At 43.0% G+C, this 21,280-nt stretch overlaps 1 protein-coding gene across 7 annotated transcripts in view; it reads right to left on the bottom strand.

The window, feature by feature from the left end:
* Nucleotides 1-16,114: 16,114 nt before the first annotated feature.
* CYRIB (CYFIP related Rac1 interactor B) overlaps nucleotides 16,115-21,280 on the bottom strand; it is a 103,497-nt gene continuing 98,331 nt past the window's right edge. For all 7 annotated transcript variants that reach the window (XM_076329095.1, XM_076329096.1, XM_076329092.1 and 4 more), the window contains 3 exons: nucleotides 20,628-20,754; nucleotides 19,756-19,826; nucleotides 16,115-16,988 (listed from right to left, as the gene is read on the bottom strand). In XM_076329095.1, coding sequence (XP_076185210.1) covers nucleotides 16,925-16,988; nucleotides 19,756-19,826; nucleotides 20,628-20,754 — 262 coding nt within the window. In that variant the 3' untranslated portion in view covers nucleotides 16,115-16,924. The remainder of the gene's footprint in view (nucleotides 16,989-19,755; nucleotides 19,827-20,627; nucleotides 20,755-21,280) is intronic.

Below are 21,280 nucleotides of genomic sequence, written 5' to 3'. Positions count from 1 at the left end.
AGCCTTGCCTGGAGACATGCGTTAATCCTGTAGGACTCATGTGGGAAACCCCCATTAGCACAAAGCGGTCTGGAGGAGCTACCGTCCCCGTCCTTCCCAGGTCCCACGGCCACTCCTTCTAAAGCCGAGACGCTCTTGCTCCGATGCTCCTAGAGATGCTCTTTCTTCACTGAGGCAGACCCTTATAAACAAGAAGTTGAACCCAGCAAACCTAGCTGAACCTTGTCCTTAAATCACGTTCAGGAATTCAGCGACAATGACCTTATGCCATTACTTTAACCACCTGCAAGTGAACACACTCTTCCAAATACCCACAATTTTGAATCCTTCCACTGGAAGCAAAGCTAACGGTAAATATAGCAAACATCCTGGGACAGTGACAGGCTAGGACACAGGCACCGGCCAAACAACACAAATCGTCCTTCTCCTACTGTCCCACCAGTCTGGTCTGCTTCCTGCAGCCTTACAGCACCAGGGGAATTCCCGTTTTAGCGACAAAGTTAAATGCAGGTGCGGAGAGGTTTAGTGCAATAGGCAAGATAACATTTAAAAGTCCGAGAAAAATAAAACCTGCAAGCCCTGCCTTCCCACTGTCAACGTAAAAGGCATTTCTGTTGTAAAGCTTCTTTATTTATACTTCTTCAGCGTCCTCATATGCCTGCAAAGCAATCCTAAGAAACTAATAAAAAAACAATACACAAAATTCATCATCAGTTGTGTTTTCATGCGTTAGGAACAACAATGGTCTTTCCCTAACTGAGGAAAGGGTGGTAAGTCTTGACTTTCTGTCTACGCACTAACCTGAAGCAAACGTGTGTATATATATAAACACACACACGCGCGCATCTCTATACATATACACACTACTTACGCAGAAGGAAACCACTAATACTTTGTCTTACCAAGCATCTCCAGTGCCTTTTATTACAACACTGCAAGTCTCCTAATGCTTTACATCCTCGGATCCTAAAGGGAACTATTAAAGAGCCGACGTGTGAGCCAGCATCCATTTGTGGATGAAGAATGCTAACGGCCAGCACTGCCGCGGCGGGGGGGCAGCAGGTCCTGAACGACCTCCAGACAACCAGGAGGTAGTTCAAAACACTGCTGCAGGGATGTTAATCCCATCTCAGTCTGCAGGAAAAGCTCCCTGTGCCATTTTGCAACACTGCAAACGTTCTCCCTCCTTAAAGCAGCAATTTCTTCTCCTCTCTGTTTTCTTGTACTGCATTTAATGTCAGTGCCAAGGCTCCTTCTCCAAAATCTCTGACATAGTCACAATACTTGCCAGATGTCTGGGGGAGCCACCGAATTAATACAGTGAATACACAGGAAAAGTCCTGTCTTTTTAAAATAATATTCAATTTCCTCAGAACTTCTTTCCCCCCCACAAGGAACAACTGTCAGCAACATGGTATCTCAGCTGGACAAAACCCATGCAAGTGGGACAAAACTGCTGGGCACGTGAGTTTTCTGTGCAGGACCACACCACCAAGGGGCAGCAAGATGCAGGATCCGGTGTTCCAGGGCGACTGCTCGATCCGTGGGTTTTCATTTCGCAGTTACGTACGATCGCCTCCACTCTGGAGTTTGAATCCTCAGCCAGCAGATGCTTATTTAAGTCATGGCAAGATCTTGGCAGGCAGTCTGACGTTTTCAGAAGATAACTGCAGTTAATAGCACAGATTTACTTAATCACTTCAGTCAGGACAGAATGACCCAGTGTCGTCTTCTGATCTGATTTATGAAATGATGGCATCAAATAGGATAAAGTAACTGGCTGCTACAGCATCGATGACATGATGTTCCTGCAGTGTTTGAACACATGGTTTTGGAGAGAGGCAGAAGGAGAGCTAACGAAGCTGCAGAGGCAGGGCATCACCTCTTCCTCAAGGACCCCAGCCTGGCACATTATCATCCCAAGAAACAACACTTGGAACACATTTTTTCCCACAAGGCAAAATTTGGGCTTGGAAACTTGCATCACCCTCTAAGGGAGAGCCTGGAGGCAAAAACAAATAAGTAAAAGGAGAGATGCAGTAATTATTTCCAGTACCTCCTTCCTTTTAATTCTCCTCAGCTACTGTCCCCTCTCTCCAGAGAGGCCACTACCCCCGTTGGGCTCAGCACACTATTGCCCCACCAACAGTTAATAAACAGGGTTGGCTCCTTACTGCGGTCCCTCCATGGTCACCTTCAGGACTGCTTCTTCAGAGAAGTTACCTGAGTTCTTCCATAGGCTCTGAGATCCTTTTCCCAGGTGATACATAAGTCCAATCCCCAAATATCTGCTAGACCAGTGGTTTGCAGCCCGTAAGGTATGGACCAACCAGTGATGAGCTGCGAGGAACTGGAAATGGGTCCATGAAACGCTTCAAGGAAAAAACAAACTAACCAAAAAAGGGCTTTTCATGTATCAACAGGTATTTGACATTATCTGTGGAGATCACTGGTGACTGGTCAATTGGCAGACAAAGCTCATGATTAATTTTTTGTTATGATTGTTTTTCATTTAAAGAGTTTGTAATTACAGCTTTGCACAAGAGTATAGTTCTGGTGATTTCACTCACCTCTCAGCAGTCAGAAACTGGTGCAAAATAAGCTGGTTTGCAGATTTTTCTCAAAAAAAGCTCTATGGTCAAATCACCTAACATCACTGGTACGGAGACTTCAGGCTATCTAGTCCCTGCTGCTTCCAAAGTAGAAAAAAGAAAATGGAAAATGTCAGGATATATTTGCACCAGAGTTTTGTGACCTCTTTGGTCTTGCAGATACCTCACAACTGAAGCGTCTGTGCCGTGAGTATATACTATATACCTGTGCTGGTTCAGGTGCGGCCCTTCAGAAAAAGGCAGCGATAAAAAACAGGATTGATTTGACACAACTTGAATTATCTAAGAAATAAACATGGCCACCTAGGTTCTCCCTGTAGTCACAGGGAGAGAGAGATATCTTCAGAAAGACATTAATCTTACCTGTCTAATGATGTTAGGATGGGATGAATCAAGCTGGAGACACACCTGCCTCTTTTCACTCTCTATCAAGAGAGCTTAGATGGGACTCCTGCTTCAGCATCGTTCAAGGTAGTCTGACTAGCCCAAGACAAAAAGGCTTGCCAGAAATAAAGATGCTTGGAGGAGCCCCTTACCCTCTAGACCCTTTTATCTTCATCTCTTTAACAGCTAATTCCTTCCAGCATATACTGCAGGGTGCCAACGCATGGATCTCTGCCTGTCCAAGAGCACGGGGAGTACAGGGTGTGCTCCTGCCTCGGCCTCCTGTCACACCTGCCCACCGACGCCAGGGGAAAAAGTCCCATTAATTTCAAGAGATGTTGCATCAGCCCTTTTGTCCGCAACAGCCAAGCAGTGAGATGCAAGGACTAGGAATGCATCCCATCCTTCCAGCACACCATTTTGCAGAGCATTCCCTCACACGTGGCTTTAAAAAAAACAAAAAACCAAAAAAAACCCCAAAAACCAAACCAACAAAAAGCCATGATCATTCTTACTGGATTTTTCTGAAAGAATCAATGTATTATTTCTAACTACACTCATGAATTCAAAGACCACAATCACCAGGAGATGATCTAAATGAAGTTCTGAATAACGAGGGTCATGTCATGTCAACCACCAACTATTAGTGAAATGAAAGACAGAGGGAAAAAATGGTTTTCATCCCAGTCAAAATAATGCCTTAAAAATGGGAATGACCTTTTTGTGTTCTTGTTGCTGAATCTTCAGGTTTTGCATCATGGAAAACCACGTGATAAGGTCCCTGCACAAGATGCCAGGCATTTCCAAGCAAACCGTACAGACCGCAGTATCATTAATTTAATCTTCCACTACTCGACTGTTCTCCTGACTGAAAAATCAATGCTAATAAGGAGCTTTGGGAAAAGACTGTGTTGATGCCTCATCTTGTATGGACTAATTTTAACCTGCTATCAAATGACTAAGTGGCTTTAAAGAACCTATAAACCCAACAAAGAGATTTTTAAATGTCTCTCTCCCAAACAGTGCTCTCTGCTGATGAAGACATCTAAATGCATGAGGATGGGTTTATGTGCTACCTCAGCCTCTCTGTCAGGAACGGTGGGGACGGAGGCCAAAGTCTCGTACTTCAACCACATCAGCCCCTACGTTTGCGTGCAGGAAAGCACCAGGCAGTGCATCCGACAAAGAGCAACTTCAAGTAGTCAGAAACACTAATAGGATCTGAATCAGCTGTAGCTGAAGGAAAAGAGCGTGGTGCTGTTTGCTCATTCGGATAAATTGCCTGCTAGAGCAATAACCGAAGCCTGAAGAACAAGTGTGATTTTAAGCAATAGTTAAGATGGGACAAAGGACAACACCCTGAATAGTCTCAGCTTCACTCTTGAGCATCCCCTCCAGCACTAACCTGAGGTGTCTGCCTTTACCTTCAAGGTTTTTGGGGAGGCAGCCCAGGAGGTCACAAGGCATCCAGGAGATCATTCCTCACCTCCAGGAGCTGTAAGACTCGACTTTTCTAAGTCACGCAGCTTTTTCCCACTTTTTGGCAAACTTATCATCAAAATTTGCTATATGGCCACATTTCCCTACTTTAAATCATGCCACAACACCTATTTCACCTGGGGATCACTAAGTCCTGCCCAGAAGAAAACAGCTAGGTGAATTAGGATATTGTCTTTTTTTGAAAAACTACATTTTATGACTAGTCAGTTCTTCCAGTTCATTTGTCTCTTCCATTCCATGTTGCATCCCAATGTGTAACCATTAATCTTGTTGATCTGACAACTAGAGCAGCAACTCTCCTATTTCTTATTTCTTATTTCTTTCTACAGTGCTCCTAGCACTATGAGGGCTTGATCTTTAAATTATATGTCCTGAGATACCTTGATTTGTACTAAAATACAAATAAACACACCAATATTTTTAGTAGATTTTTAGAAAGATGCTTTCTGAAGATCCACCCATCAACATTGGAAAGCTGAAACCTATGAATCTTTCTAGCAAATGCAAGGCCTCCTCCGTAGTGAATAGATTATTTACTGAATATTTACTGAACTTTCAAAGTCAGATTAAATTTGTTTTCCCTTCTATTCAGCAGCTTTGACCACGGAGGGAGATATGGGAAAGGATGGATCCAAGATTAAATATGCACTCAGCCTGAGAAGAGGCTGTCTCCCTTTTGCAAGAAAGCCCCTCAACTGCCAATTTCACAATTCCCTCCTGAATACAATAATACATTTATAATAATGCTTGCTATTAATACAAATGAAGGGAAAAAAAAGCCAGGCTGTGGAATGCAGCAGAGTATTTATCCCAGCTAAACATCACTGTCTTATCACTGTGATAGGAGTGAGAAGGAAACCAAACTCCACTACATCAAACCAGCTTTTAACACCAAGATCCATCCTGATAATACCATGTCACACACAGTTTATCAGCAAGATCTCATCCATCACTACCTCCAAACAGGGAGTCTGTGATGAGGTTATCATCCCACCAGAACCCTGTTTCATTTCCCCGGTGCCTTGCTTTCATCCAATAACAGCATGCCTGGCAGACACCAGTCCGGACCCCACAAGGCTAATTCCAGAGGGACCAAGGTGTCTCAGAAAAGCTCTGTGCTCTAAGGAGTTGCCAGCTACAGTTTTTCTCTTGCACGTGAACCACCATCACTTTATACCTTGACCCTTTAATGAGGCTGCTCTCAGATACCTGTTATGTAGGGTCACAGCCTATGGCTCACAGGGAGAAGACATGGCCATGGGCTTTTTTGGTACCACGTGTCAGCACTAGCATGACATTCGGCTACTGAGCTACCAGAAAAGCAACGGCTGGATACATGCATACAGATAAATCCCACGTCCCCAGGCACAGCGGACGGGTCCAGCCTGCTGTGCATCTCCACAATGCTGACCTCCACGTCTGACTGCATCACCTCTATGCCAAACCAGGGCCACATCTTCCCCCATACTGGTATGACTTACCTGCCTCAGATGGCTCAAGTTCCCCACCGTGCTGTGCCCAGGTTCTCCAAAAACCCATATCCTGAATATCTCTGTGCCAGAGTCATCAGCGGTCCTCTTGTCTGCTCCCTGCGGGGCAATACTTGCAGCTCTGCCCTCAAGACCCACCCTTAGGGCACAAAAAGGAGAGGGAAGGCAATGGGGCAGGGGCTGGTCCAGCCGAGATCTTGGACCCACAGACCTGAGATGGCTCTGAGCGAGCAGCACATCGCAGCTCAGGAGGGGCCCAGAGAGGCCCGGTCTGTGCAGCACGCTTCAGGATTGCCGTCAACATAGGGTTACCACGGTGGAAAACGATCCCAAAATGTGGTGTCAAAGCCTGCGGTTATGATTTTTTACTCCTGCTACAGTAAGTTATATGAAACGGAAAAACTATATATAGGAAAACTTTGTCGCTTTCCGGCAATTTCCCCAAACTCTTACCATTCTTTATTTAGTCATTCTACAGATCACCGCTCTCACTCATCCTTAGATCATCATGCAGCAGGAAAATGGGATGAAGCTGAAAGATAACAAAACCTTGGCAAGACTCCAACCATGATTAGACGTTTCGATGAGTAACGAGCATGACCAGAGTTACAGCAGTAAATATTTAAAGTTATTTTTCAAATGAAGTCTCAGGAAAGATGTAAACTGTCATGATTTGAGGCATTAGCTAACCTCTAATTACAGAGGGAAGGGGAGGAATGGAAACTTTTCTGAGATAAGGGATAACCTAACCGCTTGTTGCAGGGTTTCTTGGAACACCCTCGGTCCGCCCCGTTCTGGTCATTGTCAAAATCCTGGGCTAGAAGGCTCACAGGTCTGAGCGAGCTTAGCAGTTCCTAAATTCCTAGAAAAGCAATTGTAACTTAGACTTTGCTTGCTAGAAACATTTGATTTTCTACACAAATTATAGAACTATATTATTATATAAAATCAGATGTTTTGTTGCAGGCCAACCATTACCATAGCTACCTTTTTTTTTCCCCCCCAGGAGCTGCAATTAATAGTTTGTCCATTACAAACATCTGGTTTTTATTTATATAATATATATGTTATACATATCTGTATACACACAAAAATTAGATGCTGCAAACTATTTGTTGAAGTGCTTTTCTAACGTATGAGAAAGCTAGAATGAGAGAACAGTTTCCCAGCACAGGGGATCTGAGCTCAAACACCTTTACAGATAAACTGTATAAAGAAAATAAGTAAAGACCATAGTACTTATTCATCTACACTATGAACTATTCGATTCACTGAAACTTTGATTATTATATACAGGCTGCTTTACTCCTCTTTCCTCCATATGGTTTTGGATCCATTCATTGGTTTTTTTCTAATTTTTTTTGAAACTTATTTTCACCACCCATTTTGTAATGGCCAAAGCAATCGCTCCCCAACATATGTCGCTCTCGTGACATACGTAGCTGTACATACCCAGGTTACCATCCCTTCTGCTTTCAGTCTGCCGGGGCAGGAATGTGTGGAGTGGTTTGTTGTGGAAGCGGCTGGGTTTGGGCAAGTCTACACACAGAAGAGCCAAAAGATGCTTCTTACAGCCGGGAAGGTTGATGGTGGTCCTCAAATCCACAACTTCAACACAAGAACGTTTCACCTCCTGCCCAAATACTTTTTCTTTTGCTGTAGCAGGTCACCAAAGGAATTTAATGGTCAACCCCAAACTTCTGTCCCCAACACCTAGTGATTTTTTGGATGTTATGGGCTCAGGCCCACCAATCCCCTGGAGAATGTGTAAGATGAGGAATACTGCGGGAAAGCGGCGCAGAGGGCAGGAGCCAGAACAGATGTGCTGGGCAGCCGGCGCTGGTCCAGTGACACACGGCAGCATTTTGTACCAGTGAGAGGCACCTATGTGCTGCAGGCTGTGCCAGATCTACCCTACAGCCATAGTCTCACCAAGGGTGAGTCTGTTCTGCCTGCAAAGAGGAGATGCAGAAAAACCCCAGCCATCTAGGTCAGCTAGCACGGATACAGGTAGCAGGCGAGCCTCAGCAGAGACGCCCAGTCAATGTGCCTGTTTGGGCTCCTTTTGGGGCCCTGCTGAGCTGTGGCTGAACTGGAAGAGAACAAGAGCGAACAGGTCTCCCTAGGATCTGCCAAGCCCATGGAGTCGATCAAAGCATGGAAAGCACAAGCACTCCAAGCCAGACCAGTCAGTGCCATGACCAACGGACAGGGGGATGCAATGGCAGCACTGGCTAGCATTGACGATGCCACCATGAAGTGCCAGTATCTCCAAACCAGCGGTGTCAGCCAGTTGGGGCTGTGCACATCCACTCACGAGCCGGCATGCTGGGAGCAATAGTCTGTCTTTGGTACAGACTATGCAATGCGATTTGCAATCATTGCAGTGCCTGCACTAGGACCGATCCCGCCTCACAAGTTTCAGTAGTGGTTGCATGCAGATGTCAAAAGAAAATAGTGGGAGGTTGATTCCTGTGAGACTTGGCAAGTTTAGCAACACCAATCCCGGGCAGTACATTTGCCATTGCTGTTCATTGTGTGAACGCCTGCACAAAAAATTCAAATTATTTTCGTGCATTTTCCTGCAACACTTCCTCAGCAAGATGGCACCTAACGGTCAGCAGCGCTAACAGACACCAATAGGATGGGAAGCAGCATTTGGTCCGAGTCGTGGTAGGTGATGATCTTCCAATGATGTTACTACACAGTTACCAGCCTTTTCTCCTGGCCTGAATCCAAAGCCTGTGTTTGAAACTAGAGGAGCGTTGATGCTGTTTGCTTGCTGAGGAACAGGTATTTTTGGCAACAGGCTGTTGGTTAAAAAAGGTGACAGAACTGCTGAGTAGTTGAATCACTCCTGAAGAAGAAAAGGAAGATTCTGCCTCTGGATGCAATTTGATTAGCATCCCCAGAAACTTCTGCAATGCAAGTTTGTCTGCTTTCCCCATTTACAGCCCACCCCGTGCTTGTCAGCATACACGTTATCCTTGCACAAAAAAAACACCTTGAAAAGGGTGCCCTAAATCTCATCAGCAACTTGGTCACACGGATGTGATTTGGGCTCCAGAGCCCCACTCCTCGATGCTCACGTTGCTTGTTTTATCAAAGCATCAGGCTGCACCTGAAGCAGTGCTCAGCATGCCTGCTACCCGCGGCCACTCCTCCAGCACATCCCCAAAAACCAGCCAAGTGCTCGGCTCCGGGCAGCCCTCCTCCATCTCCAACGCCTTCCTGAAGAGGAAGCGGCGCAGACTGACCAAATTCCGATCCCCTTACACAGCCCCTCGGAGCTGCTCCCCGGGTGGCTCGGCACAGCCCTCGGCCGCTTGCTCAGACCCGAAAACGCGGCGAGGATTCAGAGAGCCAAGCTTTTCCTTTACAAGAGAAAATGAGTGTGGGATATTTCTAACCTCGGGCTAACCAGACTCCAGAAATTTCTCTGCATTGGATGTAGTCTCAAGCTGCATCTGTTGTTATTGACATCATATAAAAAAAGTTTTGGTAATGAAAGTCCCAGCCCAGCCCCGGGGTAGGAGGGGAGATGCAGCAGACTGAAGAAATCACCACAGTGCACATTATCAGCTCCTCCCTTACCTGCAATAGAGGTTTTATTGTAAACTTATAGCATTTACAGTAGTGATACAGTAGGCTATTTAAAAGATATATAATATACACAGACACAGACGCACAGAGCACTCCTCATAGCAATATCTGTAAATGCTGATCTAGGTTTAGACCACAGGAATTTCCCATGGTCTGATCTCCAGCTCCCCCAGACTCCAGAAGAAATCTCTCCCCGGTGCAGAGGGGGTGGGCTTGGTCTCCCATTGGATCTGTCTTTTAAAGGTTTCCAGATCCGAGCCTCAGATGAGCCATCTCTGCGCTGGGGAGCTGCTTGGGGCTGCAGAGACCAGGGCTCAGACCTGAAGAATAAATACGAGTCCAAACTGTGGGAAGGGGCCGTGAGTTTGCTGAGCACAGAGCAGCTGTTCAGCTGGATGAAAGCAGCCGATGCCACCCCTGCAAACAGCATCATCTGCAAAGCCGTGCTGATGAGAGACAGCTATCTCTGCTAGAGGTGACAGGGGAAGACACTGAAGATGATGATGCCTTCGAGGCTGAAGGTCCTTCAGCAAGGCGACTGACTGAAACCCTACTGCTCTGCTCTACCTGCTCTGCTCCCCAAGCAAGAAGTTCCCGTGCCACAAAGACCTAGACAGCACCTTCCATAACCAAACCCACCCTGTAAAAACTAATTAAAACATTTAATTAGCTTTTGATTAACAGCATATTTCAAAATTCTTTAGAGACTTGCAGATCAGCAGAGGCACAACTTTGGGGTCTGGGGCCATTCGTTTTTTAAATGAGTTCCCTCCTTGAGCACAGATGCACAATTATGCCACGGTATCTATTGTTCCTCGTTTGCAAAGCCAGAACATGAAGCAAGTTGTGTTAATGTGTCGAAATGAGGGGAGAAATAGAGAGCAATGGATCACTGAGTCTTTGAAGGGAAAAGTAGTATTGCAGTAATTTATAGAAGGGAGAGTTTGTGGGTGGGACAGTCGCTCTCAAAGAACAGTGACATTCAGCCAGTAAATATGGCTCATTTGAGAAGAGCATCACTGCCATCTTCAGGACAGCCGGCTTCTCTTTCCTGCCATGCAGCAGCTTTCCCGGGAGCATTTTTTGGTTTATGCAATACAAAAGAAAACGTTTTCTGCAACTGTGGCCAAAGTTATATTTTTAGTTATTATTGATGCTCTGCAGACGATGCTTTGGTCCAACGCCGCCCAGCTTCTGAATTTTGACATCTCAAACTGCCTACGTAGGAACATTTCATAAGCATAATTTCCAGTGCAAACTTCAGTTTAAGACGGAAAAGACCCGTCGGTTAGTCCAGCCCATTTCAGTGCAGCAACATTTCCTAACAGACACCTCTCGCCCTTTATTCAGTCTAGCTTAAACGTCTCCAAGGAGCCATCCTCTTCCACTTCTCTTGCAAGATGTTTGTTAGCGTAAGAGATGTGTTAGGAAACTCCTCATGACATCAGCCAACTTTCCTTCCCATGGCATTAAATCATCATTCTTCTAGCCAGAAGGCAGTCAATCAGCTGGTAAACACAGAAAGCACCTCTTAGCCCGGGTCTCACAGTGGCATTTCACTCTCAGGCACTACAAGCTCTTTCAAAGACACATATACTGAATGTAGAGTATATCACCTTAAAAACAACAGTAAGGATGCTAAAGATGATAAAGGCAATTGCTTAAAAGCTAGGAAATAGCACAGTTAAGACTTCCACATTACTTAAGCTCAAGTCTTTCAGCAAACGCACTCCCACACCACTTTTAGTTACACCAATGCTGATCAGGGGTCACATAGCTGGCTATGGGGACATCAGTTTTATACTGCAACATCTCCCTCCACCCTGCAATCGGATGCATGTCTCATGTGCCCCTTCACATGATGGGTGTGTTTCCAGCCGCATGGGATGAGCTGGATGTGTGCACATACTCCTTTCCCAAGCCTGGACACCGGCCCGTCATTTAGCCAACGTTCAAGCATCACTTTGACACAATGGGCATCTGTGAAATCACACAATGCAGGAAGATGGGGAGCCAGGATAAAATAAGTAGCTCAGTTTCTTCCTTGCTTGCATCCAAGGAAAAGATGGGCCACAGATCAGGCCACATACAAGCTCTTGCCAGGCCAGCTCTGACTTGGGGTTGTCTTAGACTCCCATGACTATAGAGGCCACCTCTTCTCTGCCTCAGTCAGTTCATGGTGTACATGGTTACCAGCAAGAAACAAAGCCATAAGGACATATAGATGTCACCTGCAGCAGGAGCTCTCCATGCTGCTGCAGATAGGGACACCAGTGATACGGCCTGGATGGTGAGGAAGGGGAGAATGCGCAGAGACACCCCTCTGGAGACCTTGGGATCAAAAGGGATTTGCCATCACTAACAAGGAACCCCATGGCAGGAGCCAGTAGAGGACACAGCTCTCCAGTGTCCCACTTCATCATCATGGTCACCAGGTGCTTGTAACTTCTCACCTCATTTATCAGACACCTCTGACCCCCGCAGCAACATCTTGGCTTCTGGATAAGGCTCAAGCGTGAGCAGAGAACGTAGGTCCCCAGGGCAGGAGCCTGCAGGGGGTAGCAGACTGCTGTAGTTCACAGCAGACTGCTACGGGGGAGAAGACAAATACACCACCTGAACTTCTCCAACTCCTGTTGCACAAACTGAGGTCAGAGGAGCCATCCTAGGACTGTCCTCAATCACTCCTAATCATAGCAGCACATGGAAGATAACAGACAGCACCAACGTGTTTCCATATATATTAGAGGAATGCTTTTCAAAAGGAAAAATGAAGGGACTTGCGTGAAGCTGTAACTGTGAAACACGTAGACATGACTGAGCAGGGCAGCCAAGGAAAGGCTGCAAGTAAGCATGGCCCCAGGAGCTCCAAGACCATTCGCACACAAGGGCAACCTCAGTAAGCATGTTCGTAACACACCGTAACTTGTCCGTGTAACTTGCTACCAGCCTACTATGCACTCAAGCATTTACTGGTGAAATAATTATAGCACTCGGAATCTTTATTCTACCACTTGCCCAAGTCTTGTAACATCCCCACAGTAACTAGATGACTTCATCTCTGCCCCATACAACTCCACAAACACCCACTTCACACTACTACAGCCGCAACAAAAAGGGACCAGAACATTGCTCAGATTCAAGAGACAGGGTGAGATTATACCTGGCTAGATTTGCTCACCAGGTACAGCCCTTCTTGTGCCGTAACTTTGACAGAAGCGATAAGCCTGTCCAGGCACCCTTGTATCATCGTGGTAATAAAACAGAAGGATGAGACCAACCTGAAAGGATCATTAGCACTGAAGGGGGAAGCAAAGCCAGATCCAGGGCACCAAGTTGGATGCAATCATCCAGTTTTTAAAATATCCCATGTGATAGCAATTCATTACAAAATTCATATGCAAATTGGTAGCATGAACTTTATACTGGGATTGCTTTAGTCCTTGCTTCACTGCCCCCAGATGGAGAGCTGCTGCTATTGATGAGCCAGCAGACAGTACACCGACTTAGGAAAAAGTGAAAAAAAAAAATTGCTTAGGCCAGTAAAAAGACCAAAAGAAAGAGCAAGAGCAAACAGCCTGGTAATTCAGAGCTAGTTCTCTATTTTGATAAAAGAAGCTGCCTCACGAAGAGGCATTTCTCAAAATTTTGAGAAACAAGTAACCCCATCACCACAGCCAGGAAGGGCCGCCTCAAGGATACCTCCTGCCTCAAGCAAGACTTGTTAGTACACGTCTGCAGCGCCCAGTAAACATCGCAGTGAGTTCCCACACAGACGCACTTTTGAAATGCCACAACTAACTATAAACTCACAGCGACTGCACAAACTACTCCTTGTTAATTGTTTACATTTATTTCACAGGTGTTAAATCATTTCAGGGACAGAAAGACAACATTAAGTTTAGAAAACCCGAAGAAAAGGAGGATGAGCATCCTTTCAGTGAAGCAACAGCCTGAAGTCACCACATCCCCGCTGCAGAAGACACACTGGCATTGGCTTTGCGAGCCAGGAGAGAGCAGCCAGAGGACGGTACATCCAGAGCAAGATGTTTGCCTGGGAACGTTTCAAGTCCACCTGCAACAAGCCATTTCGGGATCTCCTGCTCCAGCCATAATAAAACTACTAGGAAATAGGTAGCACTCCTGGGAAAGTGAAATCCTGATGTGGTTTATAAGCAGAAGGTACAGACAGGAAAGGATAATTTTTTAGGAGAACCATTTCCATAATTTGTGTACTTTTTACGTGAAATTTTAAGAACCAAATCAGTATTATATGAGCAGGCTGGTACTAAAGAACTGCAGAAAAAAAATCCAGGGCTTGTGGGGTGGCACACACTATTAGCCCCGTGATCAGAAGTGAAGCTATGCAGCCACTTTACCATCTATGAATGGTGACATGCATCGCACAAGCCACTGTGGACCCACTTCCCCCAGAGACACACCTGCACCCAGAATTTGAGGCCCATAAGAAAGCAGCAACAGCGTTTGCACTCAGACACAGCATCACGAGGAGAAAGCCTTCCACCCACAACAGCTACAGGGTGGTTATGCCAGCTCACAGCAGAGGCAGGATGGCTACTTTGAGCATTTATTTAAACCATTGAGTGCCACCCAGCCCAGTACCCCAAGACTCCAAGCTATCACATATGCCAGGGTGGTGCCACCCAAAGTGAGCAATTTTCCCCCAAAACTTACATAAAAGCTGTTTAGTGGGCAATACTTAGTGCCGAGCCTGCCAGCTACTCTTCTGTCCACTACCACAGACAAGAGAAGAATTAAAACAGAGAGAGGGAGAAGATTAAAGAGTGGTTTTGCAAGGAACAAGCACCAAAGCTTGAGCAGCGAACACACAGCAGTTCCAGTTCAAAAATGCAAACAGCTGATGCCTGATGCACTGGAAAGCCTGTTTTCGCCTCTTGGAAAGCTCACGAGTAAGGAAGCTTGCAAAGTTGCGGGCCAGCCAACTCAAAAGCAAGCCAGCTCTCATCTCCTTTTCCAGCTGCGTACACAGAGAAACTACAGAACACAAATGCCGGAGGAAAAAAAAAAGGAAAGCTCCAATTATTCTCAGACCACAAGAACAACAATGTTTAAAAGCAAAGATATTGGCAGGGCAGCAGAAAGGAAAAGCTGTCCAAAACAGTGGACTGAAGAAGTTGTGCTGTTTTAGTCAACAGCCATTGAGGCAGACAAAGAAAAATAACACTGGACAGGAGTATGATTTGCCCCTCCTGTGATTATTATTCGATAACTGCATTCACAGTAACAAGGCTGAGTTGAAATTATTTTTTTCCTAGGGGTAATGAACTCATGAGGACAGTTACCCTTTCAGATACATGCAGAATGGTTGGCTGTATACAGTTTGTAACATTCATACAATTCTGGGAAAGATTTTTTTTTTCTTTAAAAAAAACCACCAAAAACAAATCAAGTTTTGTCCTTTCTCGGCTGGATTCAACTGTGATGCTGCCAAAAGGATTAGAGAGCAGTATCATGTCAAAGCAAGAGTGTTTTATTCCTGAAGCCAGCATAGCACATGGTCGGCTTTCTCTGTAGCAGGGACCTCTGCTAAGCATCATTAGCAGGAAAGAAAAGTATTACCCTGCCTAACAAAGAAAGATGTACAGGTACCAGCAACATACACTTGTACCTCCTTTGAACTCTTCCTCAAGTGTCGTGATTTAAAATATTGCAGATCTCTTATTTCCAAAACCAAACAAACAAAAGATAAAAAGGAGAATCTTTCCTGATGGTGCAGAAGGGGTGTCCACAAGAAATCCAGCATGGTCACACTGGTATGTTGTATTTGGAGCTAGCGTGCCATGTAAAGTTACAAAGTATTATTTGTCCAGCAAATAAAGCTGAGGGTGTTCAGGCTCGCCTGCAGGTTTCAAATCTCCTTTCCAGAACATGGAGAGCTCATTTTAGGCATAATCACAACAGTGCCACACACATGAAGTGCACTAATGTTTGCCCGTCAATGCAAAATGCGCCATTCCCCAGAGATGTTCTTTCTAGTAATTCTCAATTCTTGTTTTCCCCTTCAATTCCTCCCCTCCCAAAAAAGCTTTATTTTCTTCACCAACCTATCAAAGCTTAACACTTGTTGCGATAAAATGCTAGCCAAGCAGGAAATATTATTTAGTATGCTAAGATGATTCAGATTTTACACACAGCTCAAAGTATCTAGATCCACAAGAGTATACACCAGCATAGAGCGAGGGAAGTTAATCTCCCCGCCATTTGTACGGAAAGAGCCAAACCGGCAGCCTAATCTGGAACATCATTTCTGATGACTGTACTGAGACATCAACACAGGTAGCCAAGATGCAGGTTCTTCAGCAACGTCCACTGGGATCTATATGGATTGCACAAAGTTCTTCCCCCTGAACGCTGTACCAGTAGTATTTCTGGGGACAGAGAAGCAGCACGGAGCAGAGAGCAAGAACCCTGAAACACGCTAGGCTTAAATCAGTGGATTAGGCTAGTGGTTACTGGTAATGAAACAGCAGAGTTTTCACTATATAAAATTTATAAATTTATTTTTTTGTAAAAATCCAAAGAGCACGAAGACATCTCACTCAAAATACTGGTAAATCAAGCCACACTTAGAAAAATGAAAGCTGATTTTATTATCTTATCCACAGCCAATCATTTGACATGAACATGCATACGTAATTTTGCTACGCACACACCACAGTTTAACATTAGTTATTAAAGGTTAAACATACAACATACATTCTTACAAAAATGAGTCAAAATGCAAACGTAACTTTTAAACAAAACAGTTTTTACTCATTTAAAAAAACCTTTGTGTTGGGTACCATTTTGTACAAACACAGTTAATTTAAACAAATCTGCTTTTAATTTCCTCATGGTTGCACATGAAAATAAGCTGCAATAGAAAATGAAGTCATCAAGGGATTTTTAAATAGCAGAAGTAGGCAGTCTTGCCATGCAGAAGAAGCAATATTAAATATTAGTTTTTCAAAAAAGAAAAAAACCACAAGTTTAAAAATATTTAGTTCAAGTCACAAATCTTTCCCCAGTACAGAGAAATCCAAATGCAACGCATAATTAGCTGCCACTTAGGATGGCTATTCTGAAAAGTAGAAATACTTTCCAGAATTGATAATTTTCATTGATTTGGCACAGAAAAGAAGTCTGAGCTTACTTAAGAACAAGAAAGTGATTAAAAAAAAAGGGTAAACAGGAAGAGAGAAAATAAAAAGCAAGAATGAATGAGATAGTAGTTGCAATCACTAGAAAAAGAAATCTGTGCATCTCAGTCATTGCAGAATACTGTCTACAGCAGGTGTGAATTCCAGGTAATTGTTATTGCAACATGGATTTAATTTGCTTGGAGGTAGTCTCATCATTCAAATGCTTTGTTGTGTACCTAAACACAGAAATAAAAATCAAGTTGAGAAGAGCATAGATGCTATTTTACTTTGGCTTAACAGAAACGTAATTTCTTTGTTTACGGCTCAACCTGACTGCACCAGAGTAAAACCCTCAGCCACTGATCATCACCCACTCCGCGGTTACCAAGTACACAAATCGGACATTCGGATCAGTAAATGCTATTATCAAATCGGAACTATAACCCAACAGCCTTGCACCAAGGGGAGTTAAAAAGAAGCCTGAGCTGGATCTTGGCTTTCATGCTCATAGGCCATTTCATAGTAAACTCACATTACCACTTGTGATAGGTAATTAACAATAAGACTGACTCTGAGGTCTCTGTCCGTGGGAAACATCTTCAAATAAAACATAGCTTCAGAAACTTTTCTTCAAAACTTCCAGAGACCAAACCTTTCTAAGATCCCTCAATGAGAATGGATTTAATAGCTTTTCAGCCTAATTTCCCGTTTAGTTAAGTAACTGTGCTAAAACTGAAGAGTACACACAGGTGTTTATTCCAGCCCCTTTGCCCTTCAAGTTCTCCAGGACATCAGCACATTTTTAAATCACTACAAAAAACTTAGTCATCTCTTATTTTAAAAGAAAGCACTGTATATCCTCAGTGCTGGCTTCTTTGTACGATTAATTTCCTTGATCATCTTTCCCCAACTGTAATCTAAAAGCAAGTAAAAAACTTATTCTGTAGTTTAAATTTAACATGTTAAATTAGCACTTTCATTGTTATCCTCAACTGCAGTGATATTTTAGTTGTTCGCTTGAAGAATATACAATGACTTTTTGTTTTGGAAATTAATATCAATACAGATTTCAGCACTTTTTGGTAATTTATACTTTCCAGAAACAAGAGGCCTAAGGTTTTCTAAAATCCTGAGAAGTTACTGCACTTAGTATTCTGCCCATGTAAAAAGCTGAATGCGATTACAATACTTGTATGAATTTCAAATTATAAACAGATGATGTCCCTCCAAAATCCGTACCGCCTTCCATTTGCTTTTAAGACACATTATCTATCTCTCGAGAAAACACAAGACCTCCTAACACTCCTCCAGAATCAAAGACTTAGATTTGGACTTAATTTCTCATGACATCATCTTGAATCTGCTTTCACCACACACACAGAGCAGCTCACCTCTGCATCTTCTTCTAACAATTCCAAATGTATGTTAAGAAAAGATTTAAATATCCTACCCAAACGAGTAATCAAATGTATGAAACCAGGACTGATAAAGTACATATGCATGAAATGGGCTGGTGTGGTGAAAGGTCAGCATGACAGCACAGACTGAATTTACACTACTAACCACAAAATAACGCACAACAGAGTGAGAACCTGAACTACATTTTCCATGTACTTTAATAGTGTCAACCACGATGGGGAAAAATGGGGTACCAGTAAAGATTGGTGTTCATTTGCAGCTGCAATCACAATAAATTCGTCAGAAAATAAATGCTAATACAGCATTTTCCCTCCGTAAGCTTGTGTTTTTACTAATCGCTATCTCAAAGACTGATGACATACAGGAGGTTCAGAGAGGAATAACAAAATTATTTAGGCATGGAAATACTCAACATGAAGTCTCAAATTAAGCCCAATTTTTTTTTTCTTTAGCTAATAATCTGAAAAAACTTTGCAAGTGAAACCACTTACAATACCACATTATTTCACTTCTTACCATATCTTAACACAAAAAAAGAGGGCAAATGAAATTAAAGCGGTTTCACTACAGATAAGAAAAACAAAGTAAACTGCACACTTTCAGGGAAGACAAACTAAAGCTTCCACATTTCAAAATGGGTGCATGAATAACAATACCCAGTTACAGTTAACTGTTACCAAAGTAATATGATACTTTTTCAAGTAAGGAGAAGAACAAAGCCTTCATCTACCTATCACATTTTGGCACTTCTTGCCACTCCTCTGATGCTGGACACCCACATGAAGAACATGTTACTCACTACAGATACAGCCTTATGAGCCAAATTAGCAGTTTTTAGGTTTTTACACAGAATTATTAATTTTTCTTTACCTCTCCAATTAATGTGGCAACTTTTTGTCTCGTCTATTCTACAGTAAAAACATTGAGACTCTTGCCTTAAGTATCTCTCTATAAATACTTTGTGAAAGAGGAACAATTTCTAGTTACATACCAAAAAACTATCTGCCTTACATGTCTGAAGCTATCTGCGAAACACAGAAATCACATGAAACTACTCTTACATTCTACTACTACTACTAATAAATAAAATCATTAAGCCATGGTCAAACCACACACAGCTGAGGATATGGTCAATGCAAACTAATTCAGCCGTTTCTCTGGTAAGCTGGCACAAGTCACTGCGCATGCTGCAGCTGCTCATTTGCTTGCTTGGTCAGTAGATGTGATCACAGTTAACTTCTAGTTAGCATTTAGTATGCATTATATTTTGTCATCAGTTTTAACTTCAGGTACAATGTCTACTCTGTCACGCCTACCTCTACAGACTCATTCTTAACCTGCATGCAGTTAAAGTATGCAAAATGTTATCTTAGAATGAACAACTGCAAGTTTACAACCTCGCTTTTAAAACACAGTAGCTCCTTCATGTATTCCTGTCTCAAGACACATTGGAAAAGAAGCCTGCAATAACCGCATTCACCTTTTACCTGTAACACTGACCGAATACTTCGCTGCTGAAGGAAATGCCCCGGACAATTTATGAAAACTCACATAACAATATTTCAAATAAAAGAATAAGAGTACCTGAGAGCATTTAGAAGGCCTTCTACACTGTTAGGAGGCTGGTCTTTAAGAACTTTGATGCATCCTTTCATCTAGAAGTTAAAAACATTATACAGTTTTTTTCATGCTAATGAAATTTTCATGCTTCCAAGTTTACAGAAGTGTTTTACGTTCAGTTTGTCAGAGAAAAAAAAGTATTTTAAAATTGCAGTTTTCTCGATATTAGAAAGGAATTTAGCTTTCAGTATTACATTTTCCTATGACAGAATGGCTTAGCTACTTAAAAATCTGCATATCTTTAGACAATGCAACTTTGATGTCAAGCTCTCTTTTATCGACCTTAAAAAAGGAACAGTAAACAAAAATTTTTGTTTATCATAAATCCATTAAGAATGATTACATTCAGCCAGTGAAATAATGACAAACTCTGTAGCTAATACAATGGGATAATAATCCATTTCAAACAACCACGAAGCAGCATACAGTACCAGCATGTATTCCATAGACTTACTATCAAACAACAGCAGAAAGTTAAAGACTTGAAGACTGGTGGATGATGAACCTAGCTTTTACCAGACAGTGAGGAACAAGCTAGATGCCGTTATTTCCAGTCATTCTGATTTGGATGTTTCAACACAACCACTGTTTACAAGTATTTCAAGACACTACCTGAATTGCATCAAAACAGATTTTTCATGACCTAACAGTGACCATTTATGTGTCTGAAGGCCTAGTTTATATTTCTCACTACTTATGTATATGGTTTGCTAACAGCTACTGCTATCCATTTAGCATCAATCCACAGTGTACATCTGCTACTAGAACCTGGAGGACAGAAAAGGAGCCTACACAATTTAAATACTCAAAAGAGTATTTAGTAACAATAAACTTACATCAATTTTTGAAGTTTTGGCAAAAGCGCCCACTGGATGCACGTGGTCATAGAGTATGATGACACCCACCATTACCCTCAGACAGAATGATACTGTTTCCTCATTTGTAAACCTGCTTCTATATTCACTGTAATTTAAAAACACAGATTATTATCTATCAAGCACGAGACAAGAGTACATACTAGCAATGCCCAAAATAAGATTAAAGAGAAAAATCCTACTATAAATCCTCAGGGAAAAAAACAAAACAAACAAAAATCCCCAAACCCACCAACCCCACAAACTTCTAAGACTTTTCTTTTTTCCTTTCAATAACCTGCCTACAAGTCAGACCGCTGCTTAGGAGTTATCTGGAGATTAACAAAGATTCTCAAACCTAAAATAGCGCCCTGCTGCTATGCCATTTCAGGTTGGTTCCCCCCTCCCCGAAAAAAAAAGATTAAAACAATACATACTAACTTTGCTTTCAATGCTTCCTACCCTTTCCCTGCCACCCTCTAATATACATGCAACCCGAACTTCTGACTCAGGAAAAAAAAAAAGGGGGTGGGGGGTGGGGGGCAAAAAAAGCAAGCTTAATGAACGATGCTTAACTACTGTCTTGAATGGGACAGACCATTCCTAAGAAGAGTAAGAATGTAAGTGTTTGGAGC

Source organism: Aptenodytes patagonicus, chromosome 2, assembly GCF_965638725.1.
Source record: "Aptenodytes patagonicus chromosome 2, bAptPat1.pri.cur, whole genome shotgun sequence".
Lineage (NCBI taxonomy): Eukaryota > Metazoa > Chordata > Aves > Sphenisciformes > Spheniscidae > Aptenodytes > Aptenodytes patagonicus.
The sequence above is the reverse complement of the archived record's forward strand: the minus strand, read 5'-3'. Positions and strand labels throughout refer to the sequence as shown.